The following is a 24,907-nucleotide window of genomic DNA, read 5'->3' as shown; positions in this document are numbered from 1 at the left end:
CATCCAACATATAAAAATAACAATAACTATTTTGGGGTCACTAAAACAACGAAGTATTCTTAGTTTTTCACATGTTATAAATTGTTTTTATTGGTTGATAAACTTCTATTAATTTTTGTATTTTACTAAAGAATTTATTATACAGAATTAATTACTCAAATACGTATTGCTATACCGTGCTGGCAACTGTTACTTTTGGGTCGGCATTTACATGTGTGGAAGTAAATCGCATAGGGATCTTATTAAGTCGGAGTGAGAGAAATGCGACCGACCGACGCGATGCGCGACGGTGTGCTGTTGCGGCGTTGCCGATACGCCTTTCCCTATCAAGTAAAGTAAAATCGCGATCGCAAACCGCTTATTTTTAAAACACTTTTTTTTTCAAGAGATAACTAAATAAAATCATTAGACATGTTTCTGAGCATCTGAAATGGAATTATGAGGATATCGTTAGGGTGTCATTTTTTTATAACGAAAACGTCAGTAATCAGGATAATTTAAAAACGCAACCTTTTAACACATAACAGGCCATAACTCAAGAACCGCTTTAGATATTGAAACTTTTTTTTTATTTTTAAGATCGGATATTTTACAATATATTTACATAAGAAAACTTCGATAAGGTTGTTTTTTCCATTCATAAATTGTAAACAATCCATCCATTTACTTTTAGAACATAGCAATTTTCAGCAATCGTGTAATTTTTTTATTGATAAAGATTTTCACATACTGTCTACAAAGAAAATACAGCAGAAATATTAACAAAGTTCTTGAAAAAAACTACAATCTATTATTTCTAATAGATTTCGGGATATCGATTTTTGAATTCAGAGTTCTAATAGCGCGACCACTATCGGTTACCCACTCAATTCCATTTATTTTCACCAAAAATGCAAGTGTTTCTAGCTTGCACTTAAAAAAATTTAAGCTAAAAGGAAACTTACAACGACTCGTTAATAAATAAACAAATTAAGTATCACGAGACGTAATTAAATCGTGAAGCTGAATGCATGATGTACACCTTTCCCTAGAAGTTTAAGTACTGACAGAGGTATTGATTGGGTCGACCGGTCAACTGCACTTGTGTCTAGCCCTAGCAGGCCCGACCAATCACGTTAGAGTTTTTGACAAACACAAATGAATTAACACACTTCAAATAACCACCGACCAATCACGTTAGAGTTTTTGACAAACACAAATGAATTAACACACTTCAAATAACCACGCTAACCAACCTGATTGGTCAAGCTTAAAAGTTGACTGCTAGGGCTAGACACTTCTGTCAACTGCGACAAACCTGATATATCCCCTTCCACGTCTCTTAGCGATGTGCACAGTTTCTCGGTTTATTTCATACGTTTGGCAACGTGTTTACTGTCCTCTCTTTGTTCAATACATTATAAACGCATTGTACTCTTCTTGCAAGTGTTTCTAGCTTGCATTTAAAAAAATTCAAGCTATAGGGAAAATTACAACGACTCGTTAATAAATAAACAAATTAAGTATCACGAGACGTAATTAAATCGTGAAGCTGAACGCATGACGTACACCTTTCACTAGAACTTTAAGTAGTGACAGAGGTATTGATTGGGTCGACCGGTCAACTGCAACAAATCTGCTATATCCCCTTCCACGTCTCTTGGCGATGTGCACAGTTTCTCGGTTTATTTCATACGTTTGGCAACGTGTTTACTGTCCTCTCTTTGTTCAATACATTATAAACGCATTGTACTCTTCTTACATACGGAAATCTCGACCCAAGTTATACCTGTTTTTAAATTTCTTCAATCTCTAGTATATGTCTAGTATCTCTCCTCAAAGTAATTCAATTAATGCGGTAAATAAACATAAAATTTGATACAATATTAATTTTGATATATCCTCGTTAGGGTTTCTGGTTCTTGACCTTTTTTATTTCTCGAGGCACGAGAATTTCTTCAGAATTTCTTGAGTTTCTCGAGTATCTCGAGAAATTTTTAATAAATCACGATGTTATTTTGATTCTTTTGCTTTATTATAAATTAGCCTAATAGATGAGATTAATTCAATGAAATAGTAACTTTTCAGATGTTGCACTTATTAACAAATTAACAACAAACAATAACACATTTAACAACACATTAAACAACACAACTAAAAAACAATGAAATATCGATCTGTGACAATTTCGTTGTTATCCAGTATATTTTTTATTATCCAAAATAATAAAAACTCTATACCGTGCTAGCAACTGTTACTCTTGGGTCGGTAATTACATGTGTGGAAATAAATCGCATAGGGATCTTATTAAGTCGAAGTGAGAGAAATGCAACGGTGTGCTGTTGCGGCGTTGCCGGTACGCATTTCCCTATCAGGTAAAGTAAAATCACGATAGCAAACCGCTTATTTTTAAAACCGACTTTTTTTTCGAAAATATAACTAGATGAAATCATTATATATGTTTTTGAGCAACTGAAATCGAATTATAAGGATATCGTTAGGGTATCCATTTTTTTATAACGAGAAAACGTCAGTAATCGAGATAATTTAAAAACTCTGAATAACTTTTACACGCCATAACCTAAGAACTTTTTTTTTATTTTGAAGATCGGATCTTTGACAATATGTTTAAATAAGAAAAATTAGATAAGATTGTTTTTTTCCATTCAAAAATTTTAAAGAAAATTAAATGGATGGGATTTAATTTTAGTGCATAGCAATTTTGAGCAATCGTGTAGCTTTTTTATTTATAAAGATTTTTACATACTGTCTGCAAAGAAAATATAGCAGAAATATTAAGAAAGTTTAAAAAAAAACTACAATCAATTATTTCTAAGAGCGTTCTAATAGCGCGACCATTGTCGAACACCAACTCAGTTCCACTTATTTTTACCAAAAATGCAAATGTTTCTAAATTGCACTTAATTTTTTTTTTTATTATAGGGAAAATTACAACGACTCGTTAATAAATAAACAAATAAAGTATCACGAGACGTAATGCAATCGTAAAGCTGAACGCATAATAAACACCTCACCCTAGAATGCCGCGCGCCGTTAAGTACTGACACAGGTACTGATTGGGTCGACCGCTCGATTGCGACAAATCTTTAGCGGCTGCAGCCTGACAGGTCACAGTTGTGCCTGGGGTGTTTTTGTTTTTGTCAGCACTATAACCCTAACCTCAAATTTTCTTTGATAGTTTTCAAAACGGGCACAACTGTGACCTGTCAAGCTGCAGCCGTTAGTCGACAACATATACAAACTAAAATATATGGGAAACTGAAATTGAGATCTTTGAAAGGACTTTTTCACCGCAACCAGTTATACACAAATTTATTAGTTCTGTGACGAACCACCGGTCGCGCTTGAGGAAAAATATTATGACTTTTAGCGTTTTTCAAATCAAATCAAGTCAGTTTTAATCAAATAATATGCACCGTCAAAAATCGAAAAAAGTTTTACTGAAATTTTAGTGATTGTTTAAACTTTTTATTAAAAACATTAATGGAATCAGGCCGTGTTGTTCCGATGCCGGCATGCATGGAGTTGTTTTCCAAAAGACATACATTCTCGAAGAACGATCCTACATTATCTCAAAAGTGATATCAAGTGCGAAACCTTAAAAGTAAGTATATATGCATTTAGTTAAATAAAGAACGTTTTCAGATATTTTGTTCTAATAAAATTAAAATGATCATTTTAGATGATCAACCTACTGGTAATTTGGTATCCAGTGATGTCAATCCAGGTACAAACCCTGTATTTAAAGACAAACATTTGTTGTAGAACTTGTTGGTAGACCACTCTCTCGTTGGTATTAGACATGGACTGTTACCTGAGAAAAACAGTAACTGAAAAGGGTAGGTACCTACACCGTGGGCCAAATTAAAGTCGCAAAATATTCAGTAATGAAGATCAAAAAAAAATCATATCAACTTTATAACAAAAAATATTTTAATTGAGCTGTAAATAAACAAGTTATGGCAGTAGCTACTTTAATTTGGCAGAGAGTGATTCAATTATTAGATATTCCAAAGTTTATTAAAAATATTAATATGTATTACTAATCCAAACTGAATTTGGTTTATTAAAATTATCGTTTTAGATTTTTTAAATTGTATCTATCATTTTAGAGAAAGGATCAGATAACCCAAATCAGGAATCTTCCAGAGTGCAGATGTTGCAGTTTTGTGAGTGAGGTAAGATCTGTCTCTTGTAAGACCTCTTTTAAGAATTTACCCAGGCAGTTGTTTACACCCAAGTTAGGTAAGAATTAAAAATTACAATAAGTGGAGGATACTACTCAAAAATGTAAATTTGCTTTATCAGCAATTGTTTTTGAATCCTGCTTATTTTAAAAGGCATATAAACACCATAATTATTTCTTATAAAAAATAATGCCTGTGTTAACTCAAAGACTAAGATAAAAAGTTCATAGCCAATTTCTGTTGAGATTTTAGAGCCTTCAACGGCATCCACTTTTAATTTTTTCATCCTATAAACCATACTCGAGGTTTTTTTGATGTGTCACATAATTATACAAATTTATTTGTTTCAGATCTCAAGCATAGCAAAGGAATCGTACAACCTGTGAATTCAGTTTAATTACTGAGATCAAGGATGATGAAACATTCATTATGATTATACAGAGCTACAAAGAGTTATGTTGAGAATCCAAATTATCATAATGAATTGAGACGAGACAATACCTGGGTAGAAATTGAGGAAAATGCAAAATAAAAGGCATTTTTATATTAATGTTATGAATCCAATGTTTTATCAAATCGTCACATAGATAATATTTCTGTACGCATAATACAAAAATTAAAAGGTCAGCTTAAAACAACTTTACTTATCCATCGCGTGCGAAAAACAGTGCTTCGCATATGGCATATGGCTTCGGCGCGCTTCGCTCAAGTGCGCATCATGCTTTAAACTTTTGCGGAGCGCCGGAGCGGCCAAAATGTCATTGGATTAATTGCATGTATTTTGATTCTTCGCGTTACTTCGCTTTAATCCGTCGGTCTGCATTTTTATACATAGATATCATTGATCCAATTCACGTTTTCTCGCCGCGCTTCGAATAAGTTCGCGACAAAACTATGTTAGTTGTATTTTATATTATTTAATGCCATTGTATTGATTTATTATTATTATTGTATTTATATGAACAAGTTAAGAGTAGCAGTGCCGTGCGAGCCTTCGTCTGAAAAAGAAATTTTATTTATTATATAATTTGTATTATTTACTTTTTTTAATAAAGTTATTACTAATAATTATTATTAAACATATCCAGTTTTAATTATTTTTATTTTATTAACTATAGCTGTTTTTTCTATCTATTTCATATTTTTTGATGAGGATAAGTTATAATTCTAAGTCTATGTAATGTCATCTGTTTCAGAACAATACGATATAATGGAGCGATGTCGCATTTAGAGTAACTTATTCTTATTAAAAAATAGGAAATAGAAGAAAAATCAGCTATTTCTGTACAAAAAAATAAATTACGTTCCAAAAAATTGATAATAGATGGCGCTAGAGTGGACAAAGCAATTAAAGTTACCTGTAGTTAAAATGTAAAGTTTCCTGTAAAATAAAATAAAATTGTATCATAAGTTGTGTAACGACCCGATGCATGGCGCCACTGAATTCTCCAACAGACGGTATCATTTCAGTTTCCTATATATGGTCGACAAATCTGCTATATCACCTTCGACGTCTCTTAGCAATGTGCACAGTTTCTCACACAGTATTTCATATCTTTGGTAACGTATTTACTGTTCTCTCTTTGTTCAGTATATTATAAAACGCATTGTACACTTCTTACATACGCAAATCTCGACCCAAGACTAACCTTTGCGAGCCCTTAGTATATGAACTAATAAAACTACTTTGATATTCGTTTTGATACTTTCCAATAATCAAAACCATAGCAGATCGATGTTAATTAGGTTAGAGCGTCGTTTTATCACTTTATGTCTTATGGCGTGGCCCCACATGAGGCGTACGACCTAGCGTAGCGTAGAGCGGAGAGGACCGTGAAGCTTTTAAATACAATGAAGTAAATACCGTATGATCGAATAAAAACGGCGTCAGCGATGGCTATGAAATGAAGATCGCTGTCATTTTATATGTAAAATTTTATGGGAACTGTCATCGATCGTCATTTCCAAGCCAACTGGACGCCGTTTTTTTTCGATCATACGGTAGTAAGTACAGGCGGACTGATACGTATTTTTTCTATTGTCCGCTCCGCTCTACGCGTGCTGCTATGTTGGGCCACGGCCTTAATAAACTATCGGTATACATTTCAGCATGTACCAAATCCGTTGTTCTCTACGCGTCTCCGCCAAATTGGGGGCAGAAGTGGAGGTGGCGACGCCGGAAGTGACCACCGGCCTTGGCTCGGCCATTGTTCTGGGGAATTACGGTGCCTGCAGACCGTTCCAGATACTGTACAGGAACGAGGAAGTGCCCTTGAAGGACGTCTTGTTATTCAGGTAAATAGAAACGATAGCGAGAGCATTTCAAGACAGCACATTCATTTCAGCACAATATCATAAGGAATTTAAATAGACACAGCTTTTGAAGATAGAAAATAGATTTGTTTATAAAGAGCCGCATTTCAAGTATCATTGATAAAGGTTGTTTTGGCGCTCGAAAATGATCAAAATATTGTGTACTACTTATAAACAAACAAGTGTTCCTTATTTATACTTTGTAAACTTTTAACCCTCAGCGGGCATTACTAATTTCGTTAAAACAAAATATCCATTGGACGTATTTCGGTGGTGCCATTAAATATTCTTATTTAGGGATATTACATTCTGGGTCGTAGTAGTTGCGTATCCAGCTTTTGTTCTTGTGTCGTCCACAATTGTGTGTTATTTGTTCTCTTTTCGATTTTCTAGCAGATCTCCTCCAGGTAATCCATTTCGGTCGCTAATAGCATGTTCTCCGTTCTGCTTTTCAGCTACCATACTTCGCTTCCGTATGTTATTATGCTTTTCACTACGGTATTATACTCTTATTAGCTTTAGAAGTTCCTTGATCCCACAGTACACCATTCAACATAGATATTGCCCTTCTGCCTTGCATTATTCGATCTTTAATACCCTCGTCGAGTTTTTCATCGTTAATTATTTTTAATCCGAGATATTTATATTTGTCACAGTTTTTTATCAATTCTTCCATCCTCTAAGACTATGTTCTCTTGTGGCCCCTCTACAGTCATACATTCAGTTTTGGTGATATTTACCTCCGACCCCCATTTCTTATACTCCTCTATCAGCTTCCTTGCCATATATTCAAGGTCGTCGTGATCTTGGGCTAGGACTATCTGGTCGTCCGCAAAAAATAGGGTGTATAGGGTGTCCTCATTTATTAGGGGGATTCCCATTCCTCTACACTTAAGCATCCATTTTTTTACTGCTTGTTGCAGGTATATTTTGAATAGTATAGGAGATAGGCAACATCCCTGCTTGAGGCCTTTTGTAATTTTTATGCTTTTTGACAATGAGTCTCGTATTTTTATTCTAGCTGTGGTGTTCTGGTATAAGTTCTTAACTGCTTTAAATAGGTTGACATTAGTTATTTCCAACGTTTCCCACAATTTATTTAATGGTATGCTGTCATAAGCCTTTTGGAGGTCTATATATAGTAGTATGTATGTGATCTTTTGCCGTTTTTTTCTCTAAGACCTGTGTTATGGCAAACAGATGATCCACAGTAGACCTTTCTGCTCAAAAACCTGCCTGTTCTTCTATTTCTATCTCTTTATACTCATTTTCTATTTTATTCTTTAGTATCTTTCCATATATTCTACTTAATGTACTTGTCACTGCCAAGCCTCTATAGTTTGCACAGTCTTCTCGATTTCCTTTTTTAAAAATCGTCGTGATATATGAGGTTTTAATATCTTTTGGTACTTCTGCGCCATCTATGCACATCTGGAAGAGTTTTGTTATATGTCGGTACAGATTTTCCGTCCCATATTTTATCAGTTCTCCTGGTATATCTCCCGGGCCTGCGGATTTACTATTTTTTAAATTTTTACATGTCTCCCTTACTTCTTTAGTTGTTATTGTGAGGGGAGATGCGGCAACTGTTATCCTTTCTTGTGTTTCTTTGCCTGTCTCATATGTTCTGTTCTCGGTAAGTAATGTTTTAAAATACGATTCCCATTTGTCCATTGTTACTGTCGATATTATGTCCTTATTTTGATTTTGTCTTAATTGTTTTATCATTTTCCAGCTTTCAGTACTTTCAGTACCCACATCCAACATAGTATAAAAATAACATTAACTATTTTGGGGTCACTAAAACAACGAAGTATTCTTAGTTCTTCAAATGTTATAAAATGTTTTTATTGGTTGATAAACTTCTATTAATTTTTGTATTTTACTAAAGAATTTATTATACAGAATTAATTACTCAAATACATCTTGCTATACATATAACTTAAGTTAAACCTGTTTTTAAATTTCTTCAATCTCTTGTATCTGTCTAGTATCTCTCCTCAAACTACTTCAATTAAGGCAGTAAAAAAACACAAAATTTGATACAATATTAATTTTGATAGGGTTTCTGGTTCTCGACCCTTTTTATTTCTTGAGGCAGGAGAATTAACAATAAGAATTTTTTGAGTTTTTCGAGTATCTCGAGAAATTTTTAAATTTTTAATAAATCACAATGTTATTTTTAATTTTTTGCTTTATTATAAATTAGACTAACAGATGAGATTAATTCAATGAAATAGTAAGTTTTTAGATGTTGCACTTAATAACTAACAAATCAACAACAAAGAATAATACATTTAACAACTCATTAAACAACAGAACTAAAAAACAATGAAATATTGGTCTGTAACAATTTCGTTGTTATCCAGTATATTTTTGATTTTTTATTATCAAAAATAATAAAGACTCTATATATGAACTAATAAAACTACCTTGATACTCGTTTTGATAATTTACAATAATTAATATATGTCTTGTTCGTGGCCCCACATGAGACGTACGACCTAGCGTAGCGTAGAGCGGAGAGGACCGCGAATCTTTTAAATCTAATCGAAAAAAGTTAAGGATATTGTGTTTTCGCTACGAACAAAATTTTTCAGAAAAAATGTGTTATAGCTATAAATACCTATGCCGTTTTAACAGTAGAGGAAGCAAATCAAGCCATTGGGTTGCTTCTTGGCGGTGCGCGACAGATCGATGTGGCTGATCGATTTAATATAATTTTTAGACTTAAAAACCGATTTAATGAGACTGGATCTGTCATGGAGAGGCATATGAAGGGTAGACCAAGGTCGATTGGAAGACCGTCCGAGGGTTAATACGTACCCTGCTGGCAGCCAAAAGGTCCCGGCTGAGCAACGTGTAGTTTCTTGCAGGATCCATCCTAGCTCCTCTCATTAAGCTTCGGTCCTCCCTAGCATTTGTCGACCCTCCCTATGCCTCTCCGTGACAGATCCAGTCTCATTAAATCGGGTTTTAAGCCTAGAAATTACACTTTAGGCATGGCTGAGAAACTTAAATGGAAATGACGGTTCATTAAAAATAGTTTTTCCTCCAAGATGCAGAGGCGCAAAATATTAAAACTGTCAATATTAACAATGCAAATGTCAATATCTGACAATAATAAAATTTGATTTTTAACTGTCACTCAGAGACGCTTTTGTTGTGATTTTACGGTTTGATTTTCGTTTTGATTTGTCGAATTATTGTAAAAATTAAATTCTTCAGAGTTTTTTGCCAGTATTCTGTTTTAGACAATGTTTTTAAAAATGGTGGGACAATTTGTGTTTTGTATAGACTCTAATTATTTTTATCATGGAGTTTAATTGTTGTACACCTGGTTTCCGAAGGATACAATGGTAAGTAAATTGAACATATCTACTTACAGTTATAGATTTTTTAAATTAGTACTGCTAATAAATGCTACTTGCAGAGCAGTTATTTAATTTTTTTTACGGTGCATGTAAGGAATTAAGGACGCGCGTTTTATATTAGCATGATCAGCAGATGATTACATCTAATTTAATTTGTTTTTATTATTTCAGGTCCCAAACGGAAACAAACTGGGACTCTTGCCTACACCAAAATTATATAGCCGTTTCCAATTCACTTCAAAGGGAGGAAAATTATGTAAAACTGCCTGCTATTTGCTGAAAACTGCCAAAGATTAAATTATAACTGTAACAACTTAATATATACTATTTCTAGTCTTTTTAATATATTTTTTAATTAATATCCGACATATAAGAACACTTTGTATGCTTTTAATTCAGTTGATTTATCGTTTATAATATGTTCAACCTAATTAAAAGCACACAAAGTGTTCTTACATGTATGTCTAAATTTATTTTAAATTAACTAAAACAACCCCCCTTCCCCGCACCCCTCTCTTCCATTTGTATTTCTTCCTCCATCTACCAGAGGCGCCCTTGTATAATAAAATTGAAATGTATTATAAGTTGCCTATCTATTTAATAGTATAAGTCTTTTATCTATGACTTTAGGTGACTTTTAATCGATCAGCCATATCGATCTGTCGCGCACCGCCAAGAACCAACCCAAAACCAACCCAATGGCTTGATTTGCTTCCTCTATTGTTAAGTGACGTCTATTCTAAAGTCTGTTTATATTATCGATGACAGAATAACCACAATATCGCAAACTACCGCTTAGCAACACGCAAACAAGTTCTATTCTAAACAAAAATTAAATGTACATTTTTGATGATAATGCTTTTTATTTGTTTGGGTGCAATTTTTTATGTTTACAAACAGTATTTTTTTTTAAACACAAACGACATAGGTATTAATAGTTATAACACATTTTTTCTAAAAAAATTTCTTCATAGCGAAAACACAATATCCTTAACTTTTTTCGATTAGTTTACATTGAAGTAAATGAAAGTGGCCACATACAGGCGGACTGAGGCGAAGTTTTTCTATTGTCCGCTCCGCTCCGCTCCGCTCTACGCGTGCATCTATGTTGGGCCACGGCCTTAATAAACTATCGGTATACATTTCAGCATGTACCAAATCCGTTGTTCTCTTACGCGTCTCCGCCAAATTGGGGCAGAAGTGAGGTGGCGACGCCGGAAGTGACCACCGGCCTTGGTCGGCCATTGTTCTTTTTGGGAATTACGGTGTTCGCAGACCGTTCCAGATACTGTACAGGAACGAGGAAGTGCCCTGAAGGACGTCTTGTTATTCAGGTAAATAGAAACGATAGCGAGAGCATTTCAAGACAGCACATCTATTTCAGCACAATATCATAAGGAATTTAACAGACACAGCTTTTAGAAGATAAAAATAGATTTGTTTATAAAGAGCCGCATTTCAAGTATCATTGATAAAGGTTGTTTTGCGCTCGAAAATGATCAAAATATTGTACTACTTATAAACAAACAACTGTTCCTTATTTATACTTTGTAAACTTTTAACCCTCCAGCGGGCATTACTAATTTCGTTAAAACAAAATATCCATTGGACGTATTTCGGTGGTGCCATTAAATATTCTTATTTAGGGATATAATATTCTGGGTCGTAGTAGTTGCGTATCCAGCGTCTTTGGTTTAGTAGCAATTCTGTCGTAAACCTGGCAACTGTAGAAGTTGCAGTACTCCGTGCCTCTACGCGCCCGGTTATGTGAGTAAAATAGTTCTCATATTATTTAATTACTTTGCTTTATTTAGTGTAATTTTAAATTGTTAATTAATTTTTTCGATAGCTTCTATAATAATGGGTTAAATATATGTTATATAACCTGTAGTAATGACGGAAATGGCCAGTATACAAACTCTTCTAAGAGATTTCCAAGTTTTCCTTGCTAAATATGCTCCAGAGGTAAAGGTATGCATCCATGCGATGGATTGTGCGGCGGTTCAACGGAATGTCGATTTTTGAGCGAAAGAAATATCACGAGCACAATGGACGAATTTCCAAATGAACCTACAACTCATATTGACGAACAGCGTTATACTCACTATGCGCGTGCGAATCAGAGCACAATAAGTATGGGGCTTAAGAGTCAACTAATATTATCAGAACTTATATAATTGCGCATTTTAAAGCCCTATTATTAATAAACATTTTATTAGAATATAATTAGATATAGTTTATAAAATGAATAACTTTGAATTTTGACCGTTATTTTTTACCAACATGGCAAATATAAAATCACTCTGTCAAAAGAGTTACTGATATTCTTTAAATTGAGTGCCTGAACGAATCAGATAGGTAGCTCTTTTTACTTTCGTGAAATAAAAGGAAAAAATAATAAAACAAGTGACAGTTCTTTATCTTCTGCAAAATCAACACGAAATGACATAATTGTCAAAAAAAGTAAAATGTCATCAGGGCTTTTTGACATTTCTAACATTAGACATCGCTCGTCTCTAAGAATAGCCTCGAGAGAGATTTATGACGTCACGCTAGTTAGATACTACGGATTAATAAATATGTTGTAGAATACATGGAAAACATAATTATTCTCGTATTTTGGTTTTGTATTTTAAAATGATGACATCGAAATATACATAATATACAGTTAATAAATACAATATATATACCTATTTATAGTAATAAATACTTTGGGTAAATAAACCACATGAACCATACAAATGCAGCAAATGTTTTACGATATACAAATAATGAATAGGTACATAAGATAATGGGTAAACTGTAAAATATATTTTAAATTTGGGGTTTGAAAATCGATCTTAATTTAACAAAAATCATTCAATATCTATAATAGTTATGTATTATTTTTACATTCACAAAATTTATATGCATATTTTGCAAGTATATCTATGTTCGAAAATTATATTTGCAACAATACAATATCATAGAAAAAGGCGTCACATGGCTATGAAATAAAGATCGCCATTACTTTATATGTAAAATTATTCTAAAATTTTTGATTTTTGAGATTTAGGTTCAACGCCGATTAAGTTTTTATTTGTTTTGCATTTTTTGTTTAAAAACGTTTCGGCCAACATTATAGCCTTCATCAGTGTTGTGTCATATGAAAAAATAGTGTCGAATATAATCCTATAATAAAATATTCTAAATATATATTTTATATATGTTACTGTAAATGTCCGAAATACGGTAAAACCTAGGATTTTTACCAAAAGCAAGTGGTAGTAAAAACCAACCAACCCCATACAAATAACCACCTAACCATTGCATTAACAGCCCTCAAATAACCAGGCTAACCAATGCATTAAGACGCTCCAAATAACCAGGCTAACCAATGCATTAACACCCTCCAAATAACCAGGCTAACCTAATTAGTTAATGTTTCTGGTAAATCCTAGGTTTAGCGAGCATATTCTAGGTTTTACCGCATTTCGGACATTTACAGTAACATATATATTTATTATAGTAACATATATATTAATACATATTTATTAATCCGTAGTATCTAACTAGCGTGACGTCAAAAATCAATATCATAGAGGCTGTTCAATTAGAGACGGCATTGCGTCAGCATGGCTCCTTTGCATGGCCGCAAGTTGCTAACCTAATAAAATTAACACTAGAAAAGCCCGCGGGAACTGTCAAATTCAAAGTTATTCATTTCACAGACTATATCTGTATTAATGAATGTTTAACGCCGAAGCATAAAACTGTACGCACATTGGTGCGATCACGGCCGCGATCACGATCTCCATGCGGTCGCAGCCGAAAGTTGCTTAAGACTAAATATGAGCCGTTTCACATTGGCGCGATCGAGTTTTGGAGACAATGCGGCCTGGCGGCGTTCTATTCTGCGGTGACGATCAGGAACTGATAGGAATTTTGGGTTATTTTGTGTGTTTTTTCTTGTTGCAATTTGGAAATGGAGTTAACAGAGCAGTTAATTAACGCTGTAAAAATACACAAAATTCTATATGCTTTATCCGATCCAAATTACAAAAATAATAGAATTAAAAATATAAAGTTTTAGACAAAATTGGAGTTGCAATTGGATCGGATAGTACATATATGTATACATTTTTATTGTTTAAGTTTAAATATTGTAGAATAATTAAGAATGTTTTTTTTTCGGTATACATAATTCACATTTTTAATAATGTAAATATGTATACCTACAGGATAGCTCACTACATATAGGTACAGCGGTGAGCGTGAACGCGTTGGTGTGTGCTAGAATGATCGCTCATGTTATCGCTGCCCTGATCGTCATCGTGATCGCGGCCCTGATCGCACCAGTGTGTGTGTAGCTCATGCCCTCTTGCACCGTTTGTATAAACTTTGTTTAAAGGCTAACCAGTGATTAACTGTAATGAAATATTATATAGTTAATCACTGTTTAGCCTTTAAACAAAGTTTATACAAACGGTGCAAGTGGGCATCAGTGTAGCTTAAATACGAAAATACAACGAAAATATAATATTAAACTGCACATAAAGTGTCAAATTCAACGAGCTCGTAACCATAGTTTTTCGATATATTAATTCTTACAAGGTATTACTTTTAAATATTTTTATATTATTTGAAACGTTTAAAATTGTTTAAAAATTATTTGTGACGTTTAAAAAAAATGGCATGTTCTATTTAAAGTAAAAATGACTCGCCGCAGAAAGTATCATTTTTACTCTTAATAAAACAATATACTGTTTTAAATAAAACAATTTTCTGGGATGTTGAGTTTTTTAAACATTTTAAGCCATATTTTATAAACTAAATTATTAAAATAGGCAGAAAGTAGTCTCGACTGACTAGTGAGAAAGAAAATCTAGGATCTAGTGGGGTTGCAGTCGGAAGGGTTTGACAAAGAATTAATACACTTTGTTAATTATCAAGCTTTCGGAATTTATTTATTCCTTCCTCAGGACACTAAAATGGAAATACATGTTAGACAATTATTGTTCTAAAAGTTAAGAGTAAAGACTTACTTAACGTGGTACCAGAAAAGAGAGACCTTCATAAAAACAACATTAAAAAATTTGGCTCGTGTTGTTATGAACTCCACCGTGAAGCATCGCTGACCAGTCAACCACAAAAAAGGGGGGAAGAGGACTCTTATAGAGCGGTTAAGCCGCCTGATATTTATTTCGAAAATTGGAACAATTAAGAGATGTTCAATTAAAAATTAAGGATTCAATTGCGCTTTAATATAAGGCGTGAAGGCGCAAAGTAACTGACAGGCGACAACCGCGACATCCATCTGTCAACAGTCAATTGTCAAACGTCCAGTTTATATAGATCACTTTTATATTTAAAAATTACAGCTTGCTAAATTTATGCAAATAGGGCTGAAAATAACAAAAGTAACACTTTAAATTTGAACAACATTTTCTTCGTTGCGTTTTTTGCATCTGAGTGTATATTATAATGTTGACTAGATGCAAAAATAAAGAAAAAAATAAAATCAATAGCTAAAAAATGTCCTTTTTGAATAGCGGTATTGTGTATGACACCGCACGAAATATTATTTTTAGAAAATCTTAAATCTGACAGTATTTACTCAACCTCATCGACATAATCACGTAGGTATTACCCGCACGCCAGTAACTCTATTAAATTATGTCGCTAAATTTAAATTATTATTAATGTTAATTTAAATAATTATTAATCGTATATTTATTTTCCTAGAATACTAACTAATATTTAAAATTAAGTTTAAAAAAATAATGAAAGCAAAGACGTATAAATATTTTAATAAATTTCCGTTTCTCATAATATATCAATATATGATTGGCTTATTTTTTGTTGACTTCTTTAATCCTCTTTTGTACATTTTTTTAAGTTTTTCTTGGTATTTCGTATATTTTTAATAATACAATTCAATTAGAATTATAACTTAATCTTTAATGGTTTTCCAACGTTTTGATCACATTTTGATCTTTTTCAAGGAACTACATTGAACGTAGATAATGACGAAAATGACGAAACATACCTACGTTCAATGTAGTTTCTTGAAAAAGATGCAAAATAGAGAAAAAATGTCCATTTTGAATAATGATGTCCTTTTCGATACGGCACGAAATATTATTTTTAGACCATCTTAAATCTCACAGTATTTACTCAATCTCGACGTAATCACGTAGGTATTACCCGCACACCAGTCACTCTTTCCTCCATTTTATCCCGTCGTTTCCCCCATTTACCGTCGGCAATATCCCCGGAGTCCAAACACGTTCCTGCGTCGCCTAATATCCCAATTAATCCTGTCTTATTGCAGATGTCGCGCCATTTCCTCTCCCCCGTTGCCACTTTGGCCGCCAATATCGGCCGAAATTTCCGGAAGCGTTTGTGGAACGCGGAGATTCGTCTTTTTGCGACAAAACTCTTCCGTTATTCCACCTACTGGTGAGTTTATCTGTGCATGTTTGCTTTACATCGACGTCTTATTCGGCTTTAATAAAAAACTGCGTATTGATTACAATCCATTTCCTGATTTGCAATGATACACAGGGTGTTCCATTTAAAAAAAAAAATCATTCCGATCCACTCACACCTTCTTGAGCCACGCTATAGAAGTTAAAGTATTTTCCAAAAATACATCCTAGTACATAATTTACGTTTACACTTCTACAAAATTCCTGAGTTTTTTATTCTAGGAACTACAGAAGCCCGATGTAGCTATTGAATTTTTGACTGACAGTTGGTCGACGGCCTTTGCATACAATTTGCGACATTGTCAATAAAATTGTTTTATATGATTTTCTTTTGAAATAAGGTTGAAGTTTTCATCATAAAGCTCTAGCAATCAAAATACGCTATAAGTATATTTTGAATGCTTTGGATTCACTCTATTTTTTTTGGTTTTTTTTCTTTCTTGAATACGAATTTGATAGCTTTGTGTAATAACATACGGGACAGTCAAATATAAAAAAAATCTAATTAAAATTATGTCGCTAAATTTAAATAATTATTAATCATATATTTATAGTTCTAGAATACTAAATAATATTTAAAACAATACATGATTCACTTATTTTTTGTTGAGATCTTTGACCCTCTTTTGCATATTTATGGTTAACTTTTTCTAGGTATTTGGTATATTTCTAATAATATAATTCAATTAGAATTATAACTTAATCTTTAATAGTTTTCCAACGTTTCGATCACATTTTGATCTTTTTCAACAGTACGTCGGGCATCTGTAGCTCCTATAATAAAAAACTGAGGAATTTTGTAAAAGTGCATATCCAAAGTATGTAGTAGGATGTATTTCAGGAAAATATTTTAACTTTTATGCGGTGGCAATAAAAATGTTTTAATAAATTTCCGTTTCTCATAATATATCAATATATGATTGACTTATTTTTTGTTGACCTCTTTGACCCTCTTTTTCTAGGTATTTGGTATTATTTATTATATATCTTTAATAGTTTTCCAACGTTTCGATCACATTTTGATCTTTTTCAAGGAACTACATTGAACGTAGATAAATGACGAAAATGACGAAATATATCTACATCATAGACTTAAAATAAAATATAGACAGAGCATCTCATTCATAAATAGCTGGAACATGCAGTCAGACAATGTCTTGTTATTGTTGTGTTATTGTTTTAGGTTATAACGAGTGCGACACGAACGATAGATAGGTTGTCTCTGTCGTAACGGTCGTTCCCTGACGACTCTGCCGAGAAACACAACACTGTCTTTCGTTTCTCAAGTAAACCTGAACTCTCCGTATCATAGCCGAGTAAATTTTTTATTTTAATGAAGCTATAATTAAATTAAAATATATCGTATTTAAACTTTTTATATTTTATTAAGATTTAGGACAGGTTTTTGAAATAAAGTTTAGTTAAAAACGTCTTAGAGTCCAAAAAGGATAAAAATAATAAAATACACGTTATAGAAGAAATTTTATAATCGAAATTACGTATTTTTTGAAATTAATAATAAATTATTAATTTTAGTCAAACATTTACAACCCCTAATATTAATCAAAAGAGGATCTATTCCACAGATATAATAGAATAGGCGACAGGGAGAGAAAAAAAAATATGATGTAATTTTTTTTCTGGTTAAGTGATGTCTTATTATGTAAATTAGAGAAAACATAAATCTGTTCCATTAAAGCAAGGAAGGTGATAGGAAGTGGATAAAATGAAAACTACATTTATTTAACTCGGTACTGTCTTTATTATACCGGGTGCGTCCCAAAAGTGACTCATCCCCATAATTTTTTTATATTTTTAAATAAAAAAAACAAGATTTAGTATGTTAGTACATGACATAAATTAGGATTGATTGACGCATTCAATTGTTTTTGGTCACTTCCTGTTTCACCGGAAATGACTATAACTTTTAATTTTTAAACGGCACCCTCGGTATATTTCTACTTTATTCGATAGAAAATGACACTCTGAATAGAATGACATATCATATGTCAACTTTTGACATTTTCGCATATGGTTTAATTGTAATTGTAACACGCGGTTCATAACGAAAATTTGACTCGAAATACCAAGTGTGTGGTATTAATATATTCATAAAAAAATGCTTTTTCCAAATATGCTAATAAGTCACCCTTGTTCCATTTGAAAAAATTGACATAATATGTATGATTAAAAATAAGATTTGTACATCTTTAAACCGCCCTAGACAAGACACGAAATCTATTATACGATCAAAACTATTTTTCCAAGGCTCCTTGATTAAAACTTAGTGTTTTTAACACCATGGCACCCCGGATTGAAATTTAAAATACGATTTGTTTTTAAGCGACAATGTCAAAAGTTGACATATTTCATTCTATTCAGAGTGTCATTTTTTATCGAATAAAGTAGCAATATACCGATGGTGCCTTTAAAAATTAAAAGATGTAATAATTTCGGTGAAATAGGAAGAGACCAAAAACAACTGAATACGTCAATAAATCCTAATTTATGTCATATACATACTAACATACAAATCTGTTTTTTTATCTGAAAAATAAAAAGTTATAGGGGTGGGAGACACTTTTTGAGACGACCTGGTATATTAAAAAATATTGTTTCATAATATAATATCATTTTAAAATTCTTGTATGTTATTTTAGATTTTGAAGATAATTTTAGAATAAACTGGAATATATTTTTAATAAAAACATTATTAATTATTAACAGGGTTATAATTATGATTTTGTTACAATGTAAGTAAGTAAATAATGTAATGTAATTCAAAATTCAGATTTTACATTTTACTAAAATATTATCTAAATAAGCGCCTTTCTACAACAACGCCACTGACTCCCAATGGGTAAATTGAGAGTTGCCTGCCGGTCGAAAGTCGTTTCAAGACTTAAATGGATTATTTAAGTCAAATATCTTGCAAATTTGGCACTGGCGAACCATATTTTATAGTTCTTGAACAGAAAAAGTCAATAAAATAAACAATTAAGGACTACAAGCTAAGAAAATGCGTTAATACAGCCGGGGACATAGAGGCAACAAAGCTTTACCGCACACGTGCGACGCGTACTACAAGGTAATAAAGGAATGAATAGACTCCCCCGCCTCTAATCGGTGTTGTCATATTGTAAAGAACTTATCCTTTTTAAACAGTATCCGACTTATAATTTAGTAGTATAAGGACTATTTAATACATCTATGGAATATTAAAACCTACTTTATTAAACTGTAGTATTAATATCTCAATATATGTGTATAACAAGAAAAAAAATATTGATAATATTAAAAACGTGACAACATAGGCTGGATGAGGAAGGCTCGGTCGACTGTACCCAGAAGTAAACATGTGTACAAAAAAGATTGTTTGACCGCGTTGAGATGTAAATAGTTCAGTCTATATTTTATTTTAAGTATTAGTTCCTTGAAATGGATGCAAAAATAGAGAAAAAAATAAAATCAAAAAATGTCAAATCATATCCAGCAATATCCCCGTAGTCCAAAAACCTTCCTGCATCGCCTAATATTGATTATGATGATTTATTGATAATACTACCCATTGAGCAATATTTTGTCACATTTAAGGAACAGTTACGTATCAGCGTTTTATTCGTGCAACCATTGGGACACGCATGTTTCGAAACTGTTACTTTTATGTGTCCACTATACGAGGGAAATGAAGCACGGTGACACAACGCATTTTTGCGTGTGAAGCGCTTTTGCGATTTTACCGTTTGCAGCTTTCAATTTGTGTCCATTAAAAACACTCAAAAGAAGCGGCAGGTTTGCAGTTTCTATCAAGATGTCGATTAGTAACGTCGCAAGCTCGTAAGTAGCTCGTGGATTTCCCGGCCCATTCAACAATCAATCCTGTGAGAAAGAGATGGGCGAGGTCGGCGCGGTTAGCATTGAAAAGACAAAAATGAAATATATGCTTGGATCGAAAGTTGAACGGGCTGGATATTCGACACAACGCAGTTTACTGCTAGTGCCAGTGGTGTGTGTAAAAATAATAATTATTATTTGCCATTTACTTTAGGAAATTTAGTTTATTTGTGTATATATTTTTTACGTTATAGTTTTATGGTTATTTGTGTGTTATAATTAATATGCGCGCTGGGAGTAAAAATTCAAAGCCGTGACACACGAGCTAGAGGCAACGAAAACAGGTAACGGCTTAGAAATACATAGTGACGCGACATGTATTTGTGAGCAGTCCACGTGTTTAAAAAAAAGATTGATATTTTAATACAAATTTTGTAAAAGTGAATCAAATTATTACGTGTAAAAAAACTTTTGTTACACGTAAAAAACGATTTTTATTATTTTTCTTATTTTACGCGAATAAAACTGTTACACGTAAAAACTAATTTTTACGCGTATAAAACTGTTCGTTCAAATTAGTAAAATTTTTAATACGGCCCAGAGAAAGTTACAATTAAAATACCAGCAAAAATGTGATTGTGTCATTGTCAAATTCGATGTCACATTTTGTTTACAAAAATTTGAAGGTACCAAACAGAGTAATTTTGTATAAAATAATTATGAATTTTGCAACTTCTGAAAAAGTTACGATGGTTAAACGGCATTTTGCTGGTAATAGTATTCCCGCTGTGTTAGTTATAGTCGCAGCTCAGTCTCCGAAAAGCCTATACCGAATAAGCCACCAGTTTAAAGAATAAACCGAAGGTTTAAACTAAAGGCACTAAGGTATTAAGCACATGGAAGTGGGAAGACAAAAGTAATTGAACAGGAAGAAAATAACAATGACTTGAATATTCTTCATGCTGAAGAAAAGAAAGACATTGACTCCCGTTTATTGGGGATATAGTAGCAAAAGACCACTGGCTTTTTCGCCGAACGACTTCTTCCTTTGAAGCACACTGGAAAACCGTCTTTATGGGCATATTAAATTCAGAAATTTAGATGGACTGAAAACGACACCTTTGTGTAATGCTAAAGGTTGTCCCCTTAACAGTTTTGTATTGTGAGACGTGAATTTCACAATCATTTGGGGTATTGTTTGGCTGGAATAGGGAATTATATAAACGTTTTATTAATTATTAATTACTACCCAAGTAGCAAATTTTATTTTATAAAGGTTGTATAAACAGCTATGTGATAATTTTTATAGGATACCTCAATTCATATAACGTGCTATATGACCGTAATATGATAGCTTTACAACCAAAAAAGGCCCATTTTTATACAACCGTTTAGTAGTATAGAAGTTCTATAAAAAGGGTATACAACTCTTATGCAACTATTTTACACAGCATTATATGACTATTATAAAACTAGTTTTATTGTGTATTACGTGGTCACATCTAAGAAACAGAACAATAAAACATTTGATCATTTAGCGAGTACAAGTATTTTATTTTTACCGAAGAAAATTAGAGACAAATTATATTTTAAGCGTGTCGTAAAATGAATCTAGAGGATATGGATTGTTAAAAGGAGACTTTTACTCGACAATGAAAATGGCGGGTAAGAGCCAGAAGGTACAACAAATATGTAATATAAAAATCATTAATAGGGTTTGAGAAAAGTAGGGACAATTTTTGTTGCGCCGAAAATTTTACTGCTAGATTATAGGTATGTATTTGGCAAAAATTAAAAGCGCTTTAATTTCGATTAAGGTTTACATATAAATTTAAACAATAAAATAAAATAAAATTTTTCAAAAATTCTTGTTTTTATTTAATTAAACACTTTATTACTGTATGTGGAATCTTATCACAAAATAGTTGTCAAAAAATAACATTTTACAATGTATTTTGATGTTTTTCATTTTGCTTCATATAATGGCGGCCATAGGACATATAAAGTTCTGCCTTAAACATGGCGAATTATAATGCAACCATTTTATTATAAATGAATCCCTTAAATAAGTCTTTGTTGTAAAATAAAACGGTATAGGATAAATATTTATCATTACGCAAATTTCCAGGCACTATAGAACTATTTTGGGACATATTGAGATTTGTGACAAATAGATGTTGCCAAATCTCATTTGATTAGGTATGTAAACTAACAAACATGATCAGATTTTCATGGGATTCATGCGCAACGCATTTCATGCATGCCCGACGTGAAAGCGGCAACCTAAGGACTTGGAAAACAACAATAAAACAATACAAACATTACTACAGTAAAACTTTTACACCAACGTGGCAACAATGCTTTGAAGAAGCCAGACAACCCGAGTGATTTTGGCTTTTGAGAACCCAGGGAATTCTGGGGATTATTTGCCGTAATTTTGAGGAGTTTTTTTCTTACATGCTCTTTATAACTACCACTGCGTTTGTTAACTTTTTTCCAACTTTGTCCAGAATTCATAATAGCTGTGATTGACTATACTCGTACGTAGATATTACTTTTGCAACAACAACAATAACTAAATAAATAACTAGGTATACCATTTAATTTAAAATGAGGTTATATTGTACTTTACCAGTTTTATAATGCAGATATTACAGCGAATTTATTTTGTTAATCACAATTTTATCATATAAGGCTATATAACTGTGTTGTATACAGCACCGTAGTTTAACGCAATAAAACGTTCTATCATACAACGTAATACAACTTTAATAAGACAAGTTTAAGTAACTATTATATGATCTTGTGACTACTAGTTATATGAATATTATAGAACTCTTACATGGTGGGTATAAGAGTCTAATAAAATAATATGTATGTTATCATATAGCATTGTCTTATTAAGTGTTATATCATACCAAAAGAAATTATCGTTTAATGCGTTATAGGATACGTTGTAAAAACTACTAGAAAATAGTTTAATATGACAACTTTTATTAAAAAACAGAATGGTCGAAACCAAACGCTTAATAAAATCAAGCAGTCCTTAAGACAACGCTATTCGACTGTTATAAAATCATTCAATCCTTTTAGAATTTCTTTTTGCTACTTGGGTATAGTTTAATAAAGTTTCTTGTGTTACAAATATTTCGATTATCCCTTGGATTATTGTGGATGTATGTGATATGAGCGAGGCCTGCTAGTGGTGGAGTAATGAACTGTCGAACAGAAGTTGTACACCGCGAATACTTCAACTCAGTTCAACTAATTCTTTTGTAGATGATAATTCCAATTCAGAAAAATATTAACCACACTTTCAAACTAAAAAACTTTAACGCCTCTTAAATAAAGTCTAATGCACTTTTTGCATAAAATCATCTGGGGAGATAATATTTTACCTTTTCGAAATTTACATGGGATTTCCTATGTCCCGCGTTATGATGCACCACACGGTATACGGGGGCTATTATTATTAATCATATATTACTACCGTAATTACAATTTAAATGTTGTTTTTTCTAGATGCCACATGTTGGTCGACGCCAATAATCTGCGCGAATCGTTGGAAAGAGCCGAATTTGCGATAGTACTCGACTTGTGGTTCAGCGACACCTCACCAAACTCTATGGCTCTAGTGTCATCTCGAACATTGCAGCTCAACTTTTCATCGATCGAGGGACTACACTATCATTTACCCGTTGTGTTCGATTACTTTCATCTGTCAGCCGTATCCATCACTATACACGCCGCACTTACTGCCTTGCACCAACCATCAATGAAGTAAGTACAGTGGGACCACACACAAAAAACTGTAATTTTTGATTTCCTTTATCATTCTAAATGCAGATATAATGAAAGGTTTTCAATTAGAAGGATGTATTAGGGTTGAATTGCTTTTTAATTTAATTCATTTTTGAGGAAATTTTGAATTGCTTGATAGATATCGTAGTTTCTAATTAATTTATTTCATTAACATTAAATAAGTTTTGTCTAATAAAACTGGTAATCTTATTCTGTTATCATGTTGTCCTGAATTAGTATAATTGAAATATTACTGTTGCTTTTAGTGACTCTATTTTAATAAAAAAATACAAAATCTTTTTTTTTTCTTATTCCAGAAAAGGTCTATTACGTTACATGCAGAGCTGGTAAGTGGTTTTAATGATACTTTAAATTCACAATCTTAATATACAGGGTGGTCCGAATTGTATTCCGGAAACTTCGGGACCATATTCTGCAGATAAAAAGAAGTAAAAAACTTCTTATAAATGTATGTACTAAAATGCTTAGTTTCGGAGATACAGGGTGTTTAGTTCGGAGATACAGAAGTTTCATTTTTATTTCGATTTTTTCCAAATAATTTCTGAAGCAATGTCAATATTTGGATGAAAATTGGTGTCTGATAGTTTTTTGACATGAGAAATTTGATTTTGATGTCATTATGACTTCTATTTGTAGAGGGCGCCACCTACATGAGTTTAAATTGTTTTGAAGAGTAATAACTTTTTGTTAGTACCTGTATAGAACTGCTGAGTGTAGAAATATACATTTTCGTATTTTTTTACGTAAAAAATGTCTCTTGGTAAAAATCGTTACGAGCAACCCTTCTCGAGATATTTAGAATGGGAATAGTCAATACATGTCGTTGACAAAAAATTAACATGTTGAGTAGATAGTTGATAGAAATTAATTCCACGCTGTGTTCGTCATAATGTGGATCAACCTGCTC

The 24,907-nt window shown here is 32.6% G+C and overlaps 1 protein-coding gene across 2 annotated transcripts in view; it reads left to right on the top strand.

Moving 5' to 3' along the window:
- The window catches only part of LOC115881302 (protein FAM135A), a 94,605-nt gene that overhangs the window by 25,049 nt on the left and 44,649 nt on the right, over positions 1–24,907 (top strand). For both annotated transcript variants that reach the window (XM_030898730.1, XM_030898729.1), the window contains exons 3-5: positions 6,297–6,482; positions 23,701–23,958; positions 24,297–24,326. In XM_030898730.1, coding sequence (XP_030754590.1) covers positions 6,297–6,482; positions 23,701–23,958; positions 24,297–24,326 — 474 coding nt within the window. The remainder of the gene's footprint in view (positions 1–6,296; positions 6,483–23,700; positions 23,959–24,296; positions 24,327–24,907) is intronic.

This window comes from Sitophilus oryzae, unplaced genomic scaffold (assembly GCF_002938485.1).
Source record: "Sitophilus oryzae breed Bouriz unplaced genomic scaffold, Soryzae_2.0 scaffold_1714_pilon_pilon, whole genome shotgun sequence".
NCBI classification, from domain to species: Eukaryota; Metazoa; Arthropoda; class Insecta; order Coleoptera; family Curculionidae; genus Sitophilus; species Sitophilus oryzae.
The sequence above is the reverse complement of the archived record's forward strand: the minus strand, read 5'-3'. Positions and strand labels throughout refer to the sequence as shown.